At 50.6% G+C, this 25113-nt stretch overlaps 2 protein-coding genes across 4 annotated transcripts; one reads left to right on the forward strand and one right to left on the reverse strand.

The window, feature by feature from the left end:
- Nucleotides 1–333: 333 nt before the first annotated feature.
- Nucleotides 334–11572, reverse strand: LOC116994493 (two pore calcium channel protein 2-like). 2 transcript variants are annotated; one of them, XR_004417499.1, is made up of 20 exons: nucleotides 11306–11572; nucleotides 11124–11206; nucleotides 10478–10592; nucleotides 9308–9436; nucleotides 8995–9111; nucleotides 8216–8334; nucleotides 7989–8090; nucleotides 7269–7395; nucleotides 6211–6412; nucleotides 5468–5612; nucleotides 4030–4215; nucleotides 3755–3819; nucleotides 3387–3474; nucleotides 3114–3183; nucleotides 2383–2602; nucleotides 2119–2209; nucleotides 1831–1944; nucleotides 1383–1501; nucleotides 1056–1216; nucleotides 736–827 (listed from the first exon to the last, which is right to left on the reverse strand). XR_004417499.1 is itself a non-coding variant. In XM_033056238.1 (19 exons), exons 1-19 carry the CDS (start codon nucleotides 11324–11326, stop codon nucleotides 682–684), a joined length of 2259 nt encoding a protein of 752 aa, XP_032912129.1. In that variant the 5' UTR covers nucleotides 11327–11572; the 3' UTR covers nucleotides 334–681. The 2 variants fall into 2 exon arrangements, 1 of the variants encoding a protein (XP_032912129.1); XM_033056238.1 differs by lacking the exon at nucleotides 1056–1216 and having other exon boundaries at nucleotides 334–827.
- A 2979-nt stretch (nucleotides 11573–14551) lies between these two features.
- Nucleotides 14552–25100, forward strand: NPHP1 (nephrocystin 1). 2 transcript variants are annotated; one of them, XM_033056239.1, is made up of 20 exons: nucleotides 14552–14620; nucleotides 14775–14839; nucleotides 15588–15648; nucleotides 15896–16032; nucleotides 16342–16534; nucleotides 16691–16792; nucleotides 17256–17347; nucleotides 17471–17510; nucleotides 17680–17764; nucleotides 18203–18297; nucleotides 18536–18664; nucleotides 19352–19426; nucleotides 19670–19780; nucleotides 20477–20559; nucleotides 21382–21458; nucleotides 21710–21809; nucleotides 21916–22028; nucleotides 23233–23306; nucleotides 23413–23457; nucleotides 24684–25100. In XM_033056239.1, exons 1-20 carry the CDS (start codon nucleotides 14552–14554, stop codon nucleotides 24960–24962), a joined length of 2025 nt encoding a protein of 674 aa, XP_032912130.1. In that variant the 3' UTR covers nucleotides 24963–25100. The 2 variants fall into 2 exon arrangements, with proteins under 2 accessions (XP_032912130.1, XP_032912131.1); XM_033056240.1 differs by having other exon boundaries at nucleotides 21713–21809.
- The last annotated feature ends 13 nt before the right edge of the window (nucleotides 25101–25113 follow it).

Consider the following 25113-nt stretch of genomic DNA (forward strand, 5'->3'; position numbering starts at 1 on the left):
GCCGCGCGCCGCCTCCCCATTGGCCAGCCCTAGGCCCCGCCCCGCTTTCCCATTGGTGGGTGCCGCCGTCAATCATAAGGGAAACCCCGCCCTCCCCACGGGTGCAGTTCCAGGCGCGGCCACAGGACGGCGCCCTGTGCGCATCCCCAAGGAAAATCCGGGCTAAAAGGAGGGATGGGGAAGGGAATGGGAAATTCTGGGAGCGCACGTGGAGCCCTAAAAGTGAGAAGCGACCCCACTCCTGTCCCCATCCTCATTCCCAACCTCCCAGCGCTGCACCTTATTACAGAGCAGCCACAACCCTCTCCCGACATTAACATTCCATCGTTTTTCCAAACTGCTGAATTTATTGTGCTGAAGAGCCGCTCCATTCAGCACACACCGGTGCAGAGCTGCGTACAAAAGTGCTGAGATACAATTCCAGTTACAAGGAGGAGTTATTGAGGAGTTATTGAGGAGTTATTCCATGGCACAGCGCCCACGGCGCCGTCCCTCTCCGGGCACAGCCGGACACTCCGACCGCCCCCTGCGTTCCAGAGGTTTACACCAGCCTTTACATGAAATAAAGCTCCTTGTCAGGACAAAGCTGTTTGTTCCCCCTGTGCCACCCGTGCCCCACGTGTGGGAGCAGCCAGGGAACATCTGGGCAGCAGGAATCAGCTCCAGTCCCTGATCCCCACATCACGCCGCGCTCTCGGAACTCGGGCTCCTGGGAACAGCCGAGCTGGGGGACAAGTTCAGGATCTCCTCAAAGGAAGGGCCTTCGTCCTCCAGGGGTATCTCTGCCTCAAACATGCGCTGCAGCAGAGCATCCACTGTCCTGTATCCTGGGGGGACAAAAAAAACGCTCTATAAGCGCCAGGTGTGCTCCTCTGGATACTTTAAAGGATTTTAAAAGAGGCAAGAAAATTCCCCAAATCACACTCCCTGCTGTTCCACCCCATCTCCCTAAGTTCTCACAGATGTGGGACTTTAAGCCCTTCTACTCCCATACAATGGAAGCCTGAGGTACAGCAGGAAAGCCAGGAGAAGGAGGGAAAGGAGGATATAGTCACCCCGTGATCCAAGGCAGCAGGAATGCAAAGCCCATGGAGGAAGGAGAAAGGAAAACAGGAGTCTTGGCACAGCAGGACCTCGGCCACCAGGGCAGTGTCTCCAGAGGGAGGTTAATGAAGACAAGGAACACAGAAGGGCTGAGGTGGGAGAGGAGAAGATGCTACAGAAGTAAAAACAAACAACAAACATCAAACGTCCACAGCTGTCCCAAAGTCTCCAGGTGGGTTTCAGCAGCTTTTATAGCCCCAGGGGAGCAGCAGGGGTTGGGATCTTCCCCAGGAACAGCTGGGAACCTTGGGCTGGACACCCTGGGGGGTCACACTTACGTTTGGAGGCAATTTTGAACACCAGCCCTTTGCTCTGTGCCTTCATTCCACCTTCTCCCTCCAGCTCGTGCTCCACACTCTCCATGTTGTCAAGGAGCTGTTCCTGCTGGAGCTCATCCCTGCACAGCAAGGGCCAGGAATTACCCCAGGGAGGGGGCACATCCCACCCTGGGAGCCCTGCAGGGATGGGGCAGCACAAGCACCAGCCAGGGGGTTATTTCCTGTCCTCTGGGCTGGAATTCCCAGCTGGAAGAGACATGGGAGGCAGCAAAGCCAACACCAGTGGCCTTCTACTGGAATCTAAACCAGCAGATGAGTCTCCATTTCCCAGGAAGATGAGCCAGAACTTTGTGACAAGGAAGGGGAATGTCAGCTCACACCTGGACACAGAGGGTGGTTTCCCCTCATCAGTGCCACATCCAGCATGGATACATTTGGGGGGGCTTACTCTTGAACTCCCATTCCCAGCTCCTGGATTTTCTGCTCGATGGCAGTTTCCACCTCACTCTTCTCCAGGGAGTACTCCACAAAGAAAGCTTCCAAGATGAACGACACGAAGATGCTGAAAGAAGCAATGAGCAGCACTGATGCAGCATTCCCAGGCTCATTTCCCAGTGCTCCTTCCCCTCCAGGTCAGAGCAGCAGATCCCTCTAAACACATCCCACCAGCAGTGCCCTGGCAGGGGCAGATCCCCCTTTCCATCTAAAGCAGAGGAAATCATCCCAAAAAACATACTTGACGATGATGATCACCATGACAATGTGGAAGGCGATGAAGTAGAGCTTGGCAGGCTGAACCGTCACGTTGGCAAATCCATTGGCAAAGAGTGGAGTGGGAGTTAAGGGAAAACAGGGAGGGAGGAGCTGAGGGAAGAACCAGGAACCCAACAAAACCCTCTGAGGGACCATCCCTGCTCCCTGTCCCTGTGCAGAGCGTGGATCTGAGAACAACCCAACCTCCCCCAAGGATCCAGCTGGGAATGTGCTCCACAAGGGATATCGTGCCACTGGTTGACCACGGTGAGCTCCATGAGGACGATGAAGGATGAAGCAAAATCATTGAAGTTGTTCTTGCAGTACCTCCCACGGGCAAACAGGGAATCCTTGAGAGCTGGATTCCCACATTCCAGGGCGTGAGGAGCATTGGAGTTGGCTGGGAAGTACTGGATTTTCCCGTGGAACAGCTCCATGCCAATGATAGCAAACACACAATACACAACCTGGGAAGAGAAAGCCCATCACCTGCTTCTCCAGCAAGCTGCAAGCCCCAGGGCAAGCTCAGCATCCCAGCAGGTTTTCCAGTTTCCACAGGCACAGCAAGGGGCTGGGGGGCAGCACAGACTCCAACAGCAATCACCAAGCAGCAATAATTAGCCAACAACAGATAGGAAATATTCCCAAATCATAACAGCAGCTCATTTTAGGAAATCACTTGAAATCCAGTTTTTTCATTCAACCTCTTGCCCAAACCATTATTTGATTCTTTGATGCAAAGCCCAGGCTGCCAGAACACCCCATGGATCTAAGGAGGATCCAGGAAAAAGCAGGAATGCAGCCCCTCTGCACCCTTTGCTTGCACAATGGCCACGATTCAAACGGACACTTACAGTTCCAAAGGGCCTGCCATCCAGGGAATTGCATTTATCCCCTTGGAAACAGCATGAGTGTGAGATTTAAGGCACATTTCCATGAAACTGGAGTGCTTTGAGCCAGGACACCAGGATTTCTTACCAGAGTGAGCCCACCAAAAGTCAGCATGGTCGGGACGATGTTGATCAGGGTGTTCATGATGACCTGGAACCTACAGAGAGCCCACGCTGGTTATTGTCACTCCCTGGCCACCACATGCTCCCCACATCTCCCCAAAAAAGCCTCCAGAGAGGCTGCAGCCACTGGGCTCATCCCAGGGAGGCTGGGATGCATTGCAGGGTGACCATGAGCACTGCTGGGCACACAGCACAGACCAAACCCAAAAACCATCTCCCACCCCACTTCCTTCCTCACCTCTGAATGCTGTCAACAATCCTGATCAGCCTGAGGACTCTCAGGATGAACACAATGTCCAGGATCTGCTGGCTGTTGTACTTCATGGCTGAAAAAAAAAGAACAAAGATGTTTTTATCGTGAAAATAAAGCTGGAGGGAAGTGTTTAGATAAAATTCTTTCATTTGTTATTATTGTGTCCTTGTTAAACACTAGAACAGGGAGCTTAAAAAAAAAATAGAAAAAAGGAGGAAGACTGGGTTAGTTCTTAGAAACCCTCCAGAAATTCCTTGTCTGGTCACAAAGGCTCTCAAGCCTGAGGTGCTGGCACAAGGCTGGGGAGGACACCAAGATTCCCAAGGCATGCAGGCTGCTCAAGCTGCACTTACTGGACTGGAGGGTGGCATTGAGAATCGTTGCAGTCAGGGCAGCAAAGATGATGAGAGTATCAAACCTGGCACGAGGGAAGGCACTGCTGTTAGATTTTGGGGGACAGGAGCAGGGTTTAAACGAGGAGTGACCCCTGCTCCTGGGTCAGCTCAGACTATGGGCACATGGGACAGCTTTGTCACAACGTCCTGGCACAGGAGTTCGGAGCCTTTCAGTGCCTGAGGAGCTGAGCACAGCACTCAGCACACCCCACACAAACTTCCAGCCCACTCACCAGTTCCAGAACTGGGTTTTGCCAAAGAACTCCCTGGGTTCGTAAGTGTAGACCTTCAGGAGGATCTCGATGATGTACAGAGCCAGGAACACCCACTCTGCATAGGAAATGTAGGGGCTCTCCTCATCCAGAGCAATGAAGATGGCATTTATCAGGATGATGGCATCATAAGTCCAAACAAAAGCCCTGCAAGAACCAGGAGAGATCAGTCTGCAGCTCCCAAGGAGGTCACAGTTATTTCAGGAGCTCTTTGCCTCCTCTCTCAAAAATTCTTTACCCATCAGTTCTCCCCAAACCTGAGAGTTTTGGGGAGTCACTGAAGAGTTCAGTTTTGTTCTTGAGGTCCAACACAGAATTTGGTTAACAGGTCCAGGGAAGTGATTTCAGTACTGGTGAGGCCACACTTGGAGGTGCTGAGGGAGCTCAGCTGGGCTCCCCAGCACAAGAGGGGCCTGAACACACAGAGCTGGTGCATGAAAGGGTCACAAAACTGACAGAAGGACAGCACAGTGCAAGGTGGTGTGTTAGGAGAGCTGGGGTGCTCCAGCCTGGCAGGGAAAGGGTCAGGAGCAGCTCCTGGGCATAAATACCTGATGGGAAGGTGCAGGGAAGATGGAGCCAGGCTCTTCTCAGTGATATCCAGGGGAAGCACAAGAGGCAAAGGACACAAGTTGAAATACAGGAACTTCCACTTAAACAAAAGTTGCTTGGGTTGTTTTGTTCTTTTTTTAACCAGGGGTGATCAAGCACTGGAAGGGGTTGCAGAGATATTATGGACTCTCCATCCTCTGGGGATACTCTAGACCCAGCTAGGATAGCCCTGAGTACCCTGCTGTGGCTGACCTTGCTTGGAGCAGAGGGGTTCCACTAGCCCATCCCTAGACGTTCCTTGGAACTGTGGGGGTTTGTAAAGTCTTTATCTCCACAGACTAAAGAGGGAAGTTTCCTGTTTCAAGGAAATTAGTGAAAGACTATTTTAGAAATGGTGAGCTAACTAGCTTTATACGTTTTCAGTGTGAAAAAAAAGTGTGTAGGGAAAAAAAAGAAGTCTAAAGTTTTATTCTGAGGGTTTTTTCTTGTAATAAAGTTTCTCTTTGTACCATTTAAAGCTCAGCATGTTTTTGCCTTCCTCCTAATCCTATCCAGGAAAATTTCAAATCAGTAAACCAAAACCATTACAGGAACCTCAGCTGTATGGGGATTCTGGGAAGGTTTGGAGGCTGATGAGGCAGCTCTGCAGCAGAAACTGCTGAGGCAGGAGCAGATCTGATGTGGCAAGACACAGAGCACAGCCTGATGTCAGCAAAGCCCGGCTCAGGCAGCGAGCTGGCTCCTCCACAGTCACAAAGGCACCCCTGAGAGTGGCCTGGCCACTGTCAGCATGGCCAGGTGAGCCCTGTGCCCCTGCCAGACCCACCTGTGCCCCTGCCAGACCCACCTGTGCCTCACGGCGCCGCGCAGGAGCCGGCTGGGCGCGGATCCGTACAGCGCCGGCGCCCAGCGCGCCAGGGGGTGCCTGCGGATCCTCAGCGTCACCACCTGGATGTTGAGCAGGTCTGCCAGCTGCACGAAGGACTTCTTGTCTGCAGCAGGGTGCCATGTGTCAGATCTCATGGCAAAGGAGCAGTGCCTGCTAAAGGCAAATCCCAGCCTGGGATCTGGACTCGGTGTCTGCTCCCAGCAAAGCCAGTCCTCAGTGGTATCCACCACAACAGGCTGAACTTAGAATTCAACCAGCTTCTCCACCCCACTCCTGGGTTATTGGTTGGAGCCATGGGCCAACAACCACCACAGAATGTTCAATCTCTCCCGATATTCCCTCTCAGAGGACTGTGTGGGGAGCCACATTGCATCTGATAGCAAGGGAGGCTTTCCACATCCTCTGCTCTGAGCAGGAGGTCCCACAGGCCATGGAGAGCTTGGCCACAAAGGGCCACTCACAACCTTCCAGGACTCCAGGAATCTGAAGGGAAACAGGAAAAGGAGCCTGGAGCCCCCATTCCTGGCAGCGCTCAAGGAATGACTGGTGGCACTCAGTACTCTGGGCTGGATTCTGTCTTGGAGGTCTTTTCCAACCTCAATGACTCTGTGATTCTGAGTCCCTCTGGGGCCATTAGAGATCCAAAATCCCAACTCCAACCCCCTGAAGGATCAGGCTCCTCCCCAGCCCCCAGCGCTCACCTACGAACCCTTTCTGCTCGTCATCCGAGATGCGGAGCAGCAGCTCCCGGTGGGAACTGCTGGTGTCAGGAGCCACCAGCTTGACCAGCTGCTTCCACTGGGCTTCCTTCACCACGAACTGCTCTCCCTCCTGCTCCTTCAGGAGGTTGAAGGCCTCGACCATCTTGCGGCGTTTCATGTAGGCGAGTTTACGGATCTCGTTCTAGAGAGAGCGCCGGGAGTCAGGCGGCTCCAGGTGCCCTTCCCCCTTTTTTTAACAAACAAACTCATTTCCACAGCACAGATGCAAGGAGAGACCCAGGGGAGTGACACTGGACACAAAGCACAGCACAGCTAGTGTGTGGGAGGGGTGAGGAATGGTGTTTCACAGGCAGCTGTGGGCTCTCCACACAGAGCTCTGGAAGGATCAGCAGATTGCTGGATGCTGGGACAGCATAGAGAAACCGGAAGGAAAGACAAAGGGTAGTGCCAGACAGGAAGGAGGTGACAGAGACCACGGGATCTGCATGGCCACAGAAGCAAAGAGGATGTGTCCACACATGCCTCCCATCCACAAGTGAATCCTGCTGAGAGCAGGGTGGGGATCCTCTCCTGCACACGGCTGTGAGCAGAGGGACATCCAGCACTCTGCTTCCTGGGAAAGATCCAACCCCTTCATGGGAACACCCAGGAATTCCCAGCTCTCCCCCTTTGATCATAGTTTGGGTAGAACAAAAATTCTGATTTACTCAGACCTCCCATTTCCAGCTCCCTTGCTCTAAAAGCACACGCAAAGATGCTGTGCAAAAACAGCTCCCTGCATGGGGACATCATTCCTGAGCTAGGACTAAGCCTCCAAGATAATGCAGAATGTGCTTCTTATCTGTTGGGAACACCACAGAATATTTAATTCAGTGCCAACAAACCCCATGATATGGAAAGTGAGTCTGTGCTTGTCATTTGCAGAGCACCAAAGGCAAGAAGCTGTTTCCCCTTCCCAAAGCTCTCCAATGGAAAGCCTGAGGTTCCTGACAGAGAGCAGCAGGAATCCACTGGTCAGAAGCCCCTCCAGGCATTACCTTCAGGTGTTTTTTGTAGTTGTTGTAGACCACAGCCAGGAAGAGGGACATGAAGATGTAAGTGTTGACGATGACGAAGGCGATGAAGAACAGGGCGTACCAGGAGCTGAAGTCAAACGCTGGCATCCTACAGAAGGGGAGAGGGATTGCTGCTCGCCAGACTGACACACAGGGAAAGTGAGGCCATGAGAAAACAGACTCCCACAGGGATTCCCAAGGGCCTCCCAGATCAAACTTGTCAGATAAAAGCTAAAAGCTGCATTCGTTCAGCAAGAGAACACTTTTCTCCTGCTGGGTTTTCATCCTGGTTTGTCAGGCCCTGACTGAAGGGGTGCAGGAGACAGCACAGAGATGAAATCTCTGCCAGTGTGGCCAAATTTAAGAGCAGACATGAGGCAATGCCTATTTTTTGGCCTCACACCCTTGCTGCACTCAGCTCTGCTTTTCCACTTGCTCTAGGACGAGCAGCATTTTATTTCTCAGTTTAAATTCCCAAGGGCCCTGTACCATCCCAGTTGTGCTCAAGATATTTCCAAGCACACAGATGACCCAGCCATCCCTCCCTGTCCTACTCTTGCCAGCACAAACTGCAATGGGAACCCAGAAGAGAGAGGGATGAAAAGCCCAACACACCCACACAATTTTAGCTCTGCTGTGCAAGTTAGAGGCTGCACAGAGAGCCCTGAGAACATTATGAGAGAAAGATTTGATCATCTGTACATGACATCTGGGCTGTTTGCTGTCGTCACCAGCACGTAGAGGTCAAACACAATCTCCAGGTAGTTTCTGAAGTAGGGCAAGCCTTCTGCTGTCTGGAGATTCCTAGGAGGAAAACAGCCTGGAGTTAAGCACTGGGATCACAACAACAGGAGCTGTGCCTATCAGCAGTGCTTGCATTCCCTAGGAACTGTTTGGAGTCTGCCCAGGAGCACAGAAAGCACCCACACCTCTCTCCAAAGAGCTTCAAGGCCATGAGGGAGAACATGAGGAGGCTGAACATGAAGAGCAGGAAGACGTAGGTGATCTCCGGCAGCGTGTTGCGGATGCTGCGGAAGGCCCTCCGGATCTGCCGGGGACAAGGGGAGGGTTCAGAGGCAGCCTGGCCCCCTCCCCTTGTTCCCCTCACCATCCCACCTCCATCAAACCCCTCAGCTGGGCTGCAAGAGTCCTTTCCTCCTTGTTCTCCAGGGGGATCCTACAAGGAAAGGCCCCAGCTACAAACACAGTGAGCCAAGGGACAGAGGGCCCCAGGGCACTGCTGAGATGTTCTTGCTGCAGGGAATCAGTCAGGGACACAAATCCACCACTCCAGGCCACAGAACACATGCTGTGAGCCCAAATGTTGAGGTGCTCCCTCCCACCAGGCCTCCTCAGCACAGTTTATTCATTTGTTAGTCAGGACCAGACCAGTCTTGGGCAGCAGGACAAAGATCTCTCCGTGCTGAGAGGAATCAGAGTCCAAATCTGGACTACAGGCTTGAGAACAGCATGACACTTGTTTACCCAGGAGACTTCCAGAAATCAGTAACCTGGAGAAACACTGGGCTTTTCCTGTGGTACTGTGTGAATCCACCCTTCTGCCCACCTCAAATTACTGCTTCAGGCCACTTCTGGAACAAAACCTTCTCTCACAGAACCCTAAATTCTGCCTTAAAACCTTTCTGCTAAATCCCCTGGATTGTGCAAAAACCAGGGCCCTGCACATCCCACCAGGCTTTTTCCTTACCTGGCGACTCTCTGCAAAGTTGATGAGGAAGACTGGCCTCACAATCCTGGACCATCGGATGCTCCTCACACCATACAGCCTGAGGACCCCATACACAGCCAGGTCTGTCAGGGATAACTGCAGGGAAAGAGGGAAAGCTCCCAGAATCAGTGCTGGAATGTGTCTGGACAGCAAAAAGCGTTCACTGATACAGGAGAGGTGCATCCAACAGGTTTGTGAGAGCTGGCTTGGCCTTGGCTCATGGATGCCAGGTCTGGGATCCCAGGACAGCAACAGGAGGGGAAAAACCAAACCTCCCCTGAGCCCAGCTCACCAGGATTGCCACCACGATGCAGATGTTCTTGGTGTCCTTCCAGAAGACGTTGTGCAGGGTGACTTTGGCAAAGTGGATCAGCCTGCCGAGGAACACCAGGAGGCACAGCACCTCCAGCACTGAGGTGGCCTGCAGAGAGAGCAGGGCTCAGCCAGCACGACCAGCAGCTGCAATGCTCCTTTTTGCACCATAAAAAACAGGCAGAGCTGTATTCTCAGGCTTCCTTTTGTGGAATTCCCTGCCACAGAGCCAGCAAGTCTGTGTTTGCTTAGGAATCAAGGAGTGAATCTTTCACAATCGCACTGGTGCAGGACAAATAAAGGCTGCAGAAAAGCCTGGCCTAAAGTAAAACTTGGCTTCTGCTTTCACACATGAGGACTGGACTTGAGTCCCAGAGAAGGCTGGAACTGGTCTCTGAGATGGAGAACAGCAACATGAAGTTGTCCACAGTCACATGGGCCACTGCTGGTAGCCACAATGGCTCCTACAGTCCCTGGCCAGCTCCTGTGCCTTTTTTGTCCCCATTTCAAACAGATCACAGAATTTTAAAATCACAGAATCATCTGGGTTGAAGGGGACCTTAAAGATGATCCTATTCCACACCCTGCCATGGGCAGGGACACCTTTCACTACCCCAGGTTGCTCCCAGCCCTGTCCAACCTGGCCTGGAACACTTCCAGAAATGGGGCAACCACAGCTTCTCTGGGCATCCTGTGCCTGGGCTTCACCACCCTCACAGGAGACAATTTCTTTCCAAAATCCCATCTAATCCCTGCCCTGTGGCAGTGGGAAGCCACTCTCCCTTGTCCTGGCACTCCAGGCCCTTGGAAACAGTCTTTCTTGGTGGCCATTTCAAGGTCTGAAAGATCCAACTGGGTGACTCTGAAGCTTCCCCAGGCTGAACAACCCCAATTCTCCCAGCTCCTCCTCACAGCAGAGCTGTTCCATCCCTCTGATCAACTTGGTGGCCTCCTCTGGACCCACTCCAACTTTCCATGTCCTTCCTGTGCTGGAGACTCCAGGCTGGGTCTCACCAGAGCAGAGGACCAAAGATATCCATGAAAACATCCCCATCCACAGCCTCTTGGCACCTCTGACAAAGCCCTCTGAAGCAAGCAGCCCTCGCTGGCTCCAGCAGCTCCATGTGCTGCTCCTACAGCACAAACTCACCAGGAAGGGCAGTGGATACACAGCAGGCTCCTCAAACAGGGCAAGGGACAGGTTGAGGAAGATGAAGAAGTAGGTGGCTCTTCGCATCACCCAGTGGTTGTAGAGGCGATAGAGCCTGGGGGAAGAAGGCACAGGCACCACAAACAAAGGCTACAGGGCACGTCCCCAAATGTGTCCTGGAAGAACAGCACTTGCTGTCCCAAACAAACATCTTTGCCAGCGAGGAATTTGGCAATTTGTTTCCAAATCAGCCTCGGAGCTGATGCTGTCTGGCAGAACAGGGTTAAATAACAGAATATTTATTACATAATATATTGATTACAGTAAACAAGGAATATTTAACTATGCACCCTTGCTCCAGCAGCTGAGGGCTGACCCAGCCTCCCAAACCCTTTTGTTCCCACAGAGGCTTGGAAGACTTTATGTGAGTTTTATTTTCTCCTCTCCAGCAAACCACAACTTTTTTATGCCATTACCCATCCTCAACATACAGATGGGCTGAGCTTAAGCCCAGTTTTTGGCACCACACCCATTCACCCTTGAGGAGCGCTAACACTCCCGATTTTTCCGGCTGTTGCTGTTTGCCCACGGATGTGTTCAGCTCTCCACAGGTGCGTTTGGAGCGAGGGGGCGCATCCCTCCTTACCTGACCGCCTCGGGAGAGGTCTTGAAAGGAATATTCCTGTTGTACTGCGCATCGGAGACAAACGCCGCTGCCAGCAGGAGATCCTGGGGGGAACACGAGACAGCGTGTGAGGAGCTTCGGGGAAATCGCAGAGCCAGGGGAAGAAGGAGCAGGGGAAGAAGGACCCCGGGACGAGGCGCTACCTGCGCCGCCGCCTCGGCCATGGCGCGGGCGATCGCGGCGCCTCCCCGGCCCCGCCGCCTTTAACGGGGCCGGTCCCGCCCCCGCGGCGGCGGAAGCGGGAGGCGGTGCCGGGCTCGGGGCTCGGGAAGGGCGGCATCCTTGGAATACAGTGCGGGAAGAGACGACAGCATCCTTGGAATAGCAGCGCTTCTGGGGAAGGACAGCATCCTTCTGTTGTTGCCTGCCGGAGAGGACAGTCATCGCATGGTGCTCCTGGGTGTTTATTTCTGGAATAAATGTGAAAGCGTGCCTTAGGGGCACACGTAACAAGTCCCGTTATGGCTGTGCGTGGGGACAATTCCGTACAACTTTCCCTACTTGACATTTGTTGTGTTCATTCCTCAGAGAAACAGCCCTTTGTTTAACTACCAGGAAAACTTCTTCTCTTGCACACAACACCGCTATTAAGCTTGTAGGAGACAAGATTCTAAGCTCTTTTCTATAGAAGAAAGTACCTGGAATTTAACTGCGAAGTGGGTGAGAAATGCTTGGACAGCGGTAGTTAAGAGCCCTTTTTACTTCTTAACCCAGCCAAAGGGCCAGAACATTTGGCTGTAGGGAAAAAGGCTGGCAGTAGCTGGGATTGTATCTTGGGGAGCCGTAAGTACCTGCGTGCACTGCAAAGTTGTTAAGCCCCAGTTCAGCCCAAAGACTCCCAAAATATCCAAAGCCTGTGTTCTGATTGTGGCCTTTGAAAAGTGATGTGTGAGAAAGGAGGATACCCTTGGGGGATCCTTTGATGAGTCAGTGGTGGTGTGGCTGGGGAAGTCATTCCCACATCAGCCCCCGTGCAGGTTCCTATCAGTGGTGTCTGTCCTCTTCCACAGGGTACTGAGAATTTAAAACCCCTGTCAAAGGCAGAAGCTTACAAACTCTGAGCAGCAAGGAAGAACACAAAATGTCCTTATTTCCCTGCGGATGGGTTGGGCTCGCTCAGTAAAACCAAATGCCCTCCATGCCGCGCGACCGCCACGCGAGCCCCCACCACGTGACCCCCTCACGTGACCCCCCCTCACGTGACCCCCCCCTCACGTGACCCCCCTCGCGTGACCCCATCACGCGAGCCCCCCCACCTGACCCCCCCCACGCGTGACCCCCCACGTGACCCCCCCACGCGAGTTTTTTCCACGCGAGTTTTTCCACGCGAGTTTTTTCCACGCGAGATTTTCCACGCGAGTTTTTTCCACGCGAGTTTTTCCACGCGAGTTTTTCCACGCGAGATTTTCCACGCGAGTTTTTTCCACGCGAGTTTTTCCACGCGAGTTTTTCCACGCGAGTTTTTTCCACGCGAGATTTTTCCACGCTAGTTTTTCCACGCGAGTTTTTTCACGCGAGATTTTTCCACGCGAGTTTTTTCCACGCGAGATTTTTTTTTCCACGCGAGTTTTTTCCACGCGAGATTTTTCCACGCGAGTTTTTTCCACGCGAGATTTTTCCACGCGAGATTTTTCCACGCGAGTTTTTTCCACGCGAGTTTTTTCCACGCGAGTTTTTTCCACGCGAGATTTTTCCACGCGTGTTTTTTCCACGCGTGTTTTTTCCACGCGAGTTTTTTCCACGCGAGATTTTTCCACGCGTGTTTTTTCCACGCGAGTTTTTTCCACGCGAGATTTTTCCACGCGAGTTTTTTCCACGCGAGTTTTTTCCACGCGAGTTTTTTCCACGCGAGTTTTTTCCACGCGAGTTTTTCCACGCCAGATTTTTCCACGCGAGTTTTTTCCACGCGAGATTTTTTTTTCCACGCGAGTTTTTTCCACGCGAGATTTTTCCACGCGAGTTTTTTCCACGCGAGATTTTTCCACGCGAGATTTTTCCACGCGAGTTTTTTCCACGCGAGTTTTTTCCACGCGAGTTTTTTCCACGCGAGATTTTTCCACGCGTGTTTTTTCCACGCGTGTTTTTTCCACGCGAGTTTTTTCCACGCGAGATTTTTCCACGCGTGTTTTTTCCACGCGAGTTTTTTCCACGCGAGATTTTTCCACGCGAGTTTTTTCCACGCGAGTTTTTTCCACGCGAGATTTTTCCACGCGAGTTTTTTCCACGCGAGTTTTTTCCACGCGTGTTTTTTCCACGCGAGTTTTTTCCACGCGTGTTTTTTCCACGCGAGTTTTTTCCACGCGAGTTTTTCCACGCCAGATTTTTCCACGCGAGTTTTTTCCACGCGAGTTTTTTCCACGCGAGTTTTTTCCACGCGAGATTTTTCCACGCGAGTTTTTTCCACGCGAGTTTTTTCCACGCGAGTTTTTTCCACGCGAGATTTTTCCACGCGAGTTTTTTCCACGCGAGTTTTTCCACGCGAGATTTTTCCACGCGAGATTTTTCCACGCGTGTTTTTCCACGCGAGTTTTTTCCACGCGAGTTTTTTCCACGCGAGTTTTTTCCACGCGAGATTTTTCCACGCGAGTTTTTTCCACGCGAGATTTCTCCACGCGCCCGCCCCGCGCCCGCCCCGCGCCCGCCCCGCGACCGCCACGCGACCGGCACGCGACTGCCACGCGACCGGCACGCGACTGCCACGCGACCAGCACGCGACCGGCACGCGACCGGCACGCGACCGGCACGCGCCCGGCACGCGACTGCCACGCGACCGGCACGTGCCCGGCACGCGATTGCCACGCGACCGGCGCGCGACCGGCACGCGACCGGCACGTGCCCGGCACGCGACTGCCACGCGACCGGCACGTGCCCGGCACGCGACTGCCACGCGACCGGCACGCGACCGGCACGCGACCGGCACGTGCCCGGCACGCGACTGCCACGCGACCGGCACGTGCCCGGCACGCGACTGCCACGCGACCGCCACGCGACCGGCACGCGACTGCCACGCGACCGGCACGCGACCGGCACGTGCCCGGCACGCGACTGCCACGCGACCGGCACGCGACCCCACGTGCCGCCCACGCGAGTTTTTTCCTCGCGAGTTTTTTCCTCGCGAGATTTTTTCCACCCGAGTTTTTTCCACGCGAGATTATTCCACGCGAGGTTTTTCCCGCGAGTTTATTCCACGCGAGTTTTTTCCCCGCGAGATCATTCCACGCGAGTTTTCTCGGACCGGGCGGTGTCCCGAGGTGCTTCCACCCGCGCCTGCTCCGACTCCAGCCGGGGGGCACAGAGCCCCGCTCGGTGCTCGGGGCGTTCCGGAGCGCCCGGCCCCGCCCCGGGCCCGTCATCCGGCGGCGCCGGCGCTGTCCCGTTGCCCGGTGACCATGGCGGAGCGGCGGGCGCGGGGGCCGCTGCAGCGGGTGCAGCGCCGGAGCCGGGAGCTGCTGGGGCAGGTACCGGGGCTCTGCCGGGCTTATACCGGGGCTCTTCCGGGGCCGGTACCGCGGTTATATCGGGGATGCACCAGGGCCGGTACCGGGTTATACCGGGGCTGTACCGGGGCTGTCTCGCCCTCCCCGCCCCTGACCCGCCCGTGCCCCGGTGCAGGTGGAGGAGCTGCGGGCGGAGAGCGCGGCTGCGGCCCCCGGGCAGCGGGAGGAGCTTCGGCTGAGGTGAGAGGGATCCCGAGCCCCATCCCGAACCCCATCCCATCCCATCTCTGCCCTCACCCTCCCCTCTCGTACCCCCATAGGGTTCGTTCCCTCTGTGCCTTTCCTCTCCCAATTGTACACCTCTCCCAGCCCCTTCTCTCTCCTGTTTTCCAGGCTGGCTCTTTCCCAGCCCCTTCTCTCTCCTGTTTTACAGGCTGGCTCTTTCCCATTCCCTTCTCTCTCCTGTTTTACAGGCTGGCTCTTTCCCAGCCCCTTCTCTCTCCTGTTTTCCGGGCTGGCTCTTTCCCAGCCCCTTCTCCCTCCTGTTTTCCAGGCTGGCTCTTTCCCAGCCCCTTCTCTCTCCTGTTTTACAGGCTGGCTCTTTCCCAGGCCTTTGGGGCTGAGGGCAGTCTGGAGAAGGGAAGATTTCACCAATCCATATAAATATCTCCAAGGCAGCTGCCAAGGGGATGGTGTCAGGCTGTTTCTGAGGGTGCCCAGCAATGGCCATAAATTCAAACACAAGATCCATTTGAACATGAGGGTGGCAGAGAGCTGGAAGAGCTGCCCAGGGAGGGTGAGGAGGGAGATCTCCCTCTCTGGAGACATCCCAAACTCACCTGGATGCATTCCTGTGTCACCTGCTCTGGGTGATCCTGGTCCATCCCAGTCCCAGCTATTCTGGGATTCTGTCAAATGCTGCTTTTCGGGGCTTGGAATTCTCGACCTGCACATAAAATGAAACCTTTCAGTTTTGCTTTCAATGCAGATGTACACAGCTGAAGAAATCGGTGGAGGAGAATACAAATGCTCTTCATGCTTTGAAAAAAGTAAGTGTGGAGATTAATTTGGGGTTTTCTCCAAAATTCAACTTGGAAAGTGTTTAAATAAAATCAGTGCTCTATTTTAGAGGTCTCAGGACAAGAGCAATGCCCAGTCCCTGTTTGTGATCTCTCCAATTTATATTTCTTTATATCCATCTAAATAATTTTAAAACTCACTTTAATGCTTTATTTTGTCCAAGTCTCAGGTGAAAACAGAGAATTTCACCTTGCCATTTGTTGGGTTCTCTGTCAGGCTGACGAGCCCGCGCCCGTGGGGAATTACAGCCAGAGGAAGGAGGAGGAAGAAAAGCTGCTGCTAAAACTCTCCCAGCAGCTGCAGAAACTCCTTCTTGTCCTGGATCAGGACAATGTGGCAAAGAGCTATGCAGGGTGAGTAGCTTAAACATGCAAAATGCAACCTGGTTTTTTAAAGGATGGCTGGAATGGACCTTGAGAAATCATTCTCTCACCCCCTTAATTGGAAATAACAGAAGGATAAAAAAGAAATGCTCAGGAGAGAGAGAAGTCATTGATGACTTGCTGGGATTTTCTCAGGGTGCTGGATTATGGCTGGAATACAAGGTTTGGAGGAGTTTCTTCAGGACAGAGAGCAAAGCACAGCAATGAAAATGCTGTATCTGAATAATAGCAATAATGGTGGAAATGATGCTAAAAAATAGTTTGGTTTGTTTTGGGTAGGGCTGAAGAACACAAGAAAGGCCCTCGTGCAGAAGAGGGAAATGAAGAGGAGGAGGAGAGTGAAGATGAAGAAAGTGAGGAGGAAGACACTGAGGAAGATGATGAGGAGAAGTTGTTGGATGACCCAAATGTTAGAGAATGTGTTGCTGTTGGGAACTTTGATGCCCAGCAGGAAGGGGATCTCACATTTGTGGTAAATATCTCTCTGTAAAGGGTTTTTACTGCTGATCGCTGTAATGAAATGCTGTGCTTTTGGGATTCAGCCAGCTGTGGGGAGAAACTGGAGTTGGGTCCTGTTTCATTGAAATATTTGGTTTTTTTGTCTCTGTCTCTTCCTGCAATGCCAAAGAAAGGTGAAATCCTGCTCATACACGACAAGAAGGCGGATGGCTGGTGGGTAGCTGAAAATTCCAAGGGGGAGAGAGGCCTCGTTCCCAGGACCTACCTTGGGGTTGGTGTGCTGTCCTCTTCTCACCTCTGCTCTTTTGTACAGATTCATGAGCTTATCTCTGCACAAAATGGGTGCCAGTGCAGTGTGTTGTTGGGAAATAAAGCCAGTTATTTGGGAATAACCCCATGTTTTTATCCATGGGGATGGAGATAGCCATCAAAAGCAACATTTCTGTGAAGTTGTGGCAGGGAAGTTTCTTGCATATACAAGTCAGAATCTTTGTCACTAAAGGTCGGCTCTGGGGACTCCAAGCTGCTGTGGGATTTATTTGAGGTTTTAATAATTTATCTGAAATGGGAGTCCATGTAAATGTGGGACCGTTTTCTGCATCACAGAGAGGAAATCTAAACTTACTTAATTTATTCTAAACTTACATTACCATGGGCTGTGGTTGGAGAAGGTATTTTTAAGAACAGAACTGGGAAGAAATCAAGCCCTTTGCCATTTCAAATATGAATTCCAGGTTCCTAAAGAAGAGGAAGAAAGCCAGGAGGAGTCAGAAGAACACATAGAAGTGGTGGATGAAACAGCAGAGGGAACTGAAATTAAAAAAAGGTAAATGGAACATCTCAGATATGGTTATGAAGCAGCTGCTGCTGTTTGAAAACACAGCAATATTTAGAGGTTATATTTTTCTTCAGGTGAGGATTTACTAGAAATCCTTCTATTTTCCTCCAGAACAGATTCCCACTGGAGTGCTGTCCGAGCCATCACAGAGGTGGGTGCAGCTTCACCTGCCATAATCCTCTTTATTTTGTATTTTTGCTGTGCCTTTTCCCAAACACTGTGTCCCACATCACACACCACTGTTCTTAATGAACATTAGGATGAAACTAGCTGTTGAACAGCAGCAACAGTAATCTCCTTTTTTCCTTTGTTTTCACTAGAATGACACTGTGGAGGTGCTGACCAGCACAGGGGCAGTTCCTGCAGGATTCCGTCCATCCATGCTTTTCCAGCTCTTGCAGGAAGGTGAGGATTTCACCTGGCAGGATTCTCTGTGGTGGCTTTCTCCACCCTGGCCACCAGCCCTGTTGGACCCCAATCTGTATTGCTTAATTTTAATTAATTGGCTAACTGGCTGTATTTGACCCAGGTTTATTTGATTTTTTAAAAATTTTAATTTTCCCCTTTTCTCAAAGGTCTTTTGTACTCTCTTCACCAAACATAATAAGATATCTCATGTGTTGTTAGTCTCTCTGTTTAAAGCTGTTTTAAAATTAAGTTACTGTGCTTTTGGGATGAAACACCTCAGAACACTCACAAATAGTAAAGAGTGCTCATGGCCTATAATTCCATAGTTTTGTTTAGTCAAATATTCAACTGGGCATGAATTTTGGGTGTTGTCCTTTTTGGCACAATAAAGACCACTCGAAAAATGAAGAGTTTTTAAATTTGCTCCTGTTGCAGGTGAAGAGTTTCGAGCGAGTTCCTACTTGCAACCTGAGCTTACCCCATCCCAGCTGGCTTTCAAAGACTTGGTGTGGAACTCTGAGAGAAATACTGTGAGTATTGCAGGGAGACACAAACCACAGCAGCTCCTTTTGGTTGATGATTATGTCTTAATTTGCACCATTTCTGGAATATTTCTTCTGCTGGGACCCCAAGAAACGTGCTTGGGGCAGAGCTAAAGGCTTGTGAAGAAATCCTGCTGCTGTCACTGCGCTGGGTTTGTGGCTGGGAGAGAACACAAAATGACTCCACATGCCCTGGAGGTCTAACCCTCCTTCTGCTGTGTTTCAGATCCATCCTAGACCCACCAGAGTGTCCCTGATTGTCACTTTGTGCAGCTGCAAGATGATCCCTCTGCCTGGAACCGGCGTGCGGGTCCTCAGCCGGCATGTCCGGCTCTGCCTCTTCGATGGCAGCCGGGTAAGGAGCGAGCCTGCTTCCCAAAAAATCACTGGAGGAGGTCTGCATCTTCCAGGATCCTTCAGGTTCTGCTCCAGCTGTCTCTCTCAGAGACACACACACAGCCTGCCTGCCAAGCTGCTTCATTTGTGCTCACAGCAGTGTGGTGTGAGCCCACTGGCCCAGAATAGAATTGAGAGCTAAAACAGGCCAGACTGCATTGATGGCCATCGGGCATGGCCAGGCAGGCACACTCTGCCCTGCTTCCCACAAAGCACTCCCTTGGTTTCTCCCCCTCTGCTAAGTCAGGTGTCCCTGAGCAGTGTGAGGTGAGCCAGGGAGCTGCTCCTGTCACACCCAGCCCCCGGGGCTCAGGGCTGTGCTGGGTGGCCCTGGGAGGGGCTGGGGTGGCAGCTCCCTTTCTCTGAGTCCCTAATTTCGGCTCCCCCACCTGCCATTGTGCCTCCTTTGTGTTCCTGGTGATGAGTGTTTCCCTGGGATGGGCCTGGGTCAGATTCCTTGATCCTCTGCTCCTTTGTGTGTGTGCAGAGCAGCTTTTTATAAAAACATAACCTTGATTATCCAGCAGTTTTCTTCCAGGTGTTTTTGTTGGGTGCAGTGTTGGATCCATCTGGGATAACCCTGCATTTTCTGAAAGCAGCAGGGCTTTCCAGAAAAACTTGCCTTAGCTTATTTTCCCCACTTTAGGTGCTGAGTAACATCCACACAGTGAGAGCTACATGGCTGCCTAAAAATCCTCAGACTTGGACCTTTTCTCCCAGGGTAGGTGACACAGCCACTGGCTGTTCACAGCTTCTTCCTTCAGTGTCACCGAAGTGTTCCTTGGTGGCACAGCTGTGCCCCATGGAAAGACAATAAGGGGAGCAAGGTTTTGTGTGGAATTGGTTCTCCCCTCATTTTTATATGCAGTGGGATTGGGTCTTAGATCTTGTCTTAAGTGAGGGATTTTTTATTTTTTGTAAGTACATTAACTTATTTTCTTTTTACTCCCTCTCTCTGTATCAGGTGATGGGCATCTTACCCAGCTTGCTTGATGGTGACACTTTTGTCAGGTCCAGCTCCCTGTCTGCAGACATTGGGATATTGTTTGAGCTTGGCATCACGTACAAGAGCAATGTGAGTGTGGGGAGGTGCCATGGAAATGTAGAGGTTTATAAAGGGAACCAGTCAGAGAATAGGACTGGAGAATATCCCTCATTGGAGAACAGGATTAGACAATAGGATTACCTGGAAGGAGCCTACAGCAGAGATGGAGAAAGACTTTTCACTCATGAGGCCCTGGCACAGGGTGCCCAGAGCAGCTGGGGCTGCCCCTGGATTGTTCCAGGCCAGGCTGGATGAGACCTGGAGCAGCCTGGGATGGTGGAAGGTGTCCCTGCCCATGGCAGGGGGTGGAAGGAGATGATCCTTGTGCCAAGGATCCCATGCCATGGACCACAATGGATTAGTTCTCCCTTCACTCCTGCAGTTTTCCATCTCTGATTTATTTCAGGCTAATGTACTGTTTGAAAATTAAAGTTTTGACTGTTTCAGCAGCATGGACAGTGGTTTTCAGCTCCAGTTTCCACAGATAGAGCCTGTCCATCTGGGATATGCTGCTGGAAACCACAACAGGTAGTGAGACAATAGATGGTAAAGCCAGAAAAACTACCCTCAGAGAAGGCAGACTGTGATTTTTAAACACCCAAGGGTGAAAGAGGAAAAGGGGCATAACCACAACAATTTTGAAGTGGTTACTGTTATTAATTGTGGTTGAGTCACTCATTCTGGGTCAGCTGCTCAAATAATTTACATTTCTCTTTTTTTTTTTAGTCAACAGGTGAAAGAGGAGAGCTGAGCTGTGGCTGGGCCTTTCTGAAGCTTTTCACTTCCAGTGGGATTCCTGTTCCTTCCAAGTGGGTTTGCTGCCTTTTCCTGCCCTCCCTGTATTTCCACTGAGATTTTAGACATTTTAGATTGGTTTTAGACTAAATCTCACCTTTCACACTGCTGGGGCAAGGGACATCCAGACGAGTCTTTTATGATTCTGGCTCTTCCTTGCTGCATTATCCCTTTGAAAATTGGGAGACTGGTTCCCAAGATCTGGAGGCAGGTAGGAGTTGTTGTGAACAAATCTCTCACTGCTCTTGGAGTATGAATTGAATTTATGTTTAGTGGATCCAGTCATCTGAAAGGATAATGAAGTGTATATATTTTTATTTTATTAAATGTGGGAAAACTTTCTGTTTATTGACAGAAATAATTAGTTGTAGCTCTGACTTTCAAGACTTGGTTTTTACCAAATATTGGTGGACATATATATATTGTGTATATGTGTTCTGAATTTATCTGGGTTACAACACCAAAAACATACCCACAGGACACCTCTGCTGTTCTAGAAATCTCTAAATCTCTTCTAAGTATAATTTTTAAAACATTGTTCTACTATTTCATTAAGTTACCATGGTATTACAGATTAAATTTCGTGCTTATTTCAGCAGTGACTTAGTCTTGGCAGAACCGGGGTTACATTATTCTTTAGCAAATTTTAAATATGGAAGATTTAAATTGTTGAAGTGATGATTCCTCAAAACCATTTTAGTGAAACAATTGCTAAATTGGAAAAGAAACAATGTTGTTAATGGCTTTTAAAATAATTGACCTCTCAGTATAATTAAATTCCAAAAGGAGTTGAATTCCCAATATCATAGAGGCTTCAAATTTATCTTTATTGACAGGATGTATGAGCTGGTCCTGAGTGGTGGAACTCCCTATGAGAGAGGTGTTGAGGTTGACCCATCAATATCAAGGAGAGGTGTGGTTTCTTTTCAATATAACATAAACATAATAATGTGATTAATGCTGCATCTCCTCCAGCCTGGTTTGGGGTTTGTAGTGTGTTCTGGTTTTGCACATATTTCATTATTTGGCTGTGGGGAGCTGGGTGGTGCCAGGCTAACTGAACTCAGAAGAGTTCTTCAAGCCACTGAAATGCCCATTTTTGTAATATAATCATTGCTGTTGTTTCAAAGTGACTGCTTGAATCTGGGCTGTTTGTTCCTGCAGCAGGCTCTGGGGTTTTCCAGCAGTTCATGAGCCTCAGGAAACAGCCTGTGCTTCTGGTGAAAGTGAAGTCACCAAGTGTGCACTCAAAAGACATCCTGAAGTGAGTCCTTGTGCTTCCATAAAACAAAAAGTATTCCAGACAGCCTGGAGAAACCTGCAGTGTTTGCAATAAACATCTCAACTGCTTTCTCTTACTTTCCCAACAGCTTTCTCCCTGAAACATTAATTGGGGGCATGTGCTACATCCATCTGCTGGTGTTCTATCGGCAAATCCTTGGGGATGCCCTCCTGAAGGACAGGGTGAGCATGCAGAGCACAGGTGAGCACTGCAGGAAGGGCAGGTTCATCCAGGGAATGACTCTCTCCAGAGCCTGCCTTTGGTAAGAGATGTTCCTGGCACTCAGGCTAAGTTAGCCTCTTCATTTTTATTTTTTAATTAGTGTTTACTTACTGACAGTAGGGAGAGACAGGAGTTGGAGAATTCTGATTTTGGAACTCAGTGTTTTGCCCTGATTATTCAGCAGAACTAGTCTATAGCCTTCTCCATTTCAAAACTAACTTGAAATAAGGAAAAATTACATTTCTTAACTGTACTACATATGAATTTATGTGGGTGAGAACTGCCACACTTACCTGATTTGATCTTCATCATTTAGGACAGGCTGACAAACTCTCCTGGAGTTAAATTGCATCCCTTTGGATTCAGACTTGAAGTGATTGAAAGGCTTTATCCCAGAAGTTGTTCTGGTAGCTGTGCAACTGAAGCAGATTCCTGTTATTTCAAAACCCACCATCACTTTAGGAATAGACAACTGAAAATGTCTGTTCTGCTTCCCAGAAGTCATCAGTCCTGGCTCTCTTCCCCAAAATGTTTTGGCATTAGTAAATGCTTCATGTTTACCAAACTTCCCTTCAAGTGTACATCCAGTATTTGAAATCACATGGTAAGGAAAACCCTTCAGCCAAAATCCTGCTCCCTGTCACTTGGAATCTTATCCACAGTCTCATCAATTAAAATAATGACAGGAGCACAGGGATTTCTCATGGAAGTGACCCAAAAAAAGCAGTGGGGTATGTGCCCCATTGGGAAAATTGGGAAAATTCACTGTTCTCCTAAAATGCCCCACCACACACACCAGGCTGAGGTGGAACCCAAGTGTGTCCATGCATAACATCCAAAGCTGGCAGCACAATTGCAGCTGTGTATAAAAAAGACAGGTGCAGAAATGAGGGAAAACAGCCCTGGCAGGTAAATGGGGAAGGGCTGGTGTTTGCTGCCGTTCCCAATGCACAGCACTGGGGTTTGTGTGTGTCCTTTCCTAGTTCAGCTCTCTCAGCCACTGAGAACTGGCTGCAGGTTTTAGGGAGTTCTTCACCTTCCCTGCTCTGGAGAACTGTTACAGCTCATTTTCCATTTGGAATAATCTGACAGGAGGGGATGTGCTGAACACCTGCATGTACCAGTACTTTGAAAACCATCCTGATTCTTCCTTAGCCTTGAATGTGTTTGTTTTCTGTTTCAGACCTAATCTGCAATCCTGTTTTAGCAACTTTCCCTCAACTCCTGGATCAGCCAGACCTGATGGATGCACTTCGGGTATGTTACCTTGTCAGGATTTCCAGGCAAAATTTGAGCTTTTTTTTTGTCCTAGGAGAGGACAAAGCTCTCCACAGCCTTGGTCTGATTTTACATTTCATTTTAGAGTGCCTGGGCAGACAAGGAAAGAACATTGAAGAGAATTGAGAAGGTAACAAATTCATATATTCCATATATTCAGGGAAATTCCAACTAGCTGCACTCTTCCAGTGCAATTGCTGCTTAGCTTTTCCTCTCACTGTGCATCTCTTTAGAAAATAGAGATATGTAAATGCAGCTCTTAACATTTCTCACCCAGATTTATAACAGTAAACCAGGAGCAGCAGGAAAACTAAATTAACTTGTAAGTTTTGATTTCAGCGTTGTTAAGAGGGAGCCTGTTAGAGGTTGGTACCAGAGTGTGGCTCCCTGTCATGATGTCCTCCAAACTCTGAGCTTCAGTCCTCCCACAATGTGCCTGGGAACAGCCCCCCAAATTCCTCAGATCTCCCTGCTCCAGACAGTTGTAATCCCACGTTTTGGCACGTACACAGCAGGAGAACTGACCTGGCTGTCCCTGGGCTCACCCACACCTTGTCCTACCTCCTGTGCCCCAGGCAGAGAGCAGCTGCAGGGAATGCATGGGATGGCAGAGCTGGATTTGCTGGGAGCAGCAGTGGGATGTTTCATTCCCTGTGCACTCTCCTGAACTGATGCACAAGGATGGCTCCGGGTTTACGCAGAACAAACACCTGCTGAGTCACAGCAGCTTCTTCAGGGCCGTTCATCCAGAAGGAAAGCAGATCTGCTCACGGAATTGGCAACTCCCCACGATCCCAGAACCATCCAGTTCTACCTGACTGGCATGTGCCACTCCCAGGGCAGGATTGCTGCCTGCTGAATGCTCCAGCCTCGAGTGGTTCTGTGGGGCTGAGCTGAGAAATGCTCTCCTGGGGCTGGGATCTCTCCCATGTGTTTGAGAACTGACCAGGCTGATTCCCTGGGTTTGCCAAGCTGATCTTTACAGGTCACACCATGCACAAAGAGGGGGACAGCAGTGCCCAGGGCCAGCATCACCTCTGGCTCCAAGGAGTGGGATCAGAGCCAGGACAGCAGGGAAATGAGGAATTTGGGCTTCCAGGGCAGGGAGGTTGTGGCACTGCTTTTAGGAAATAGGAATAGCCCCCAGCAAAGGGCTCTCAGTGCCTGTAGTGTGTGGGAAGGCTGGCAGAGTTCAGGTTTGTTGATATGCTGGAAGTTTATCTGAGATAACAGATGTGTGTTTAGGAAGGTCAAATCTCTTCCCGTTGTTTTCCTGGCAACTGGGAGGGAGTTGTTTGGGTTTTTTCCCATGTGCATCACTTTGGAAAAGTGCTTGGCAAACACTCTTCTCTGCAGAGAGATCAAGAATTCCTCAAGTCTGCGTTTGTCCTGGTGTACCACGACTCCGTGTTCCCTCTGCTGTGCTCCACCTTCCTGCCCAGCTACAAATGGGCTGATGAGGAGGTGGAATTGTCCCGCTGGAAGGTGATCCATGACTTCCTGAAAAGGAGCCAGGAGAAGGATGGTGCACTGGAGTACCTGCTGTCATCAGAGAGCACCCACAGAGCCTTTGACATCTCAGAGCTGGCCTATGATTTCTTAGGAGAAGTGAGGGAAAACAATCCTGGAGAGTGAACAACTCAGGCTCTTCGAAGGACACGGTAACAACACCATTAAATTCTTACCAAAGAGACTGTGCAGGATCTGAATTGCAATGGATATTTTTTGCACAATTAAGGTTTTGAGAGAAATTAAAATTATTTTTTCCATTTATCTACTGGAAATT

This window comes from Catharus ustulatus, chromosome 3, assembly GCF_009819885.2.
Source record: "Catharus ustulatus isolate bCatUst1 chromosome 3, bCatUst1.pri.v2, whole genome shotgun sequence".
Taxonomy (NCBI): Eukaryota; Metazoa; Chordata; class Aves; order Passeriformes; family Turdidae; genus Catharus; species Catharus ustulatus.

Bases quoted from the DNA above. Each gene is read 5' to 3' on its own strand.
- LOC116994493 (XM_033056238.1), bottom strand. From the start codon at position 11,326: ATGGCCGAGGCGGCGGCGCAG. The intron at 11,207-11,305 runs GTAGCGCCTCGT...TGTTCCCCCCAG, and splicing joins TGGCCGAGGCGGCGGCGCAG to GATCTCCTGCTGGCAGCGGC. The intron at 5,613-6,210 runs GTGAGCGCTGGG...ACCCTGCTGCAG, and splicing joins CGAGCAGAAAGGGTTCGTAG to ACAAGAAGTCCTTCGTGCAG.
- NPHP1 (XM_033056239.1), top strand. From the start codon at position 14,552: ATGGCGGAGCGGCGGGCGCGGGGGCCGCTGCAGCGGGTGCAGCGCCGG. The intron at 16,033-16,341 runs GTGAGTAGCTTA...TGTTTTGGGTAG, and splicing joins GTGGCAAAGAGCTATGCAGG to GGCTGAAGAACACAAGAAAG. The intron at 17,765-18,202 runs GTGAGGATTTCA...CTCCTGTTGCAG, and splicing joins TTTCCAGCTCTTGCAGGAAG to GTGAAGAGTTTCGAGCGAGT.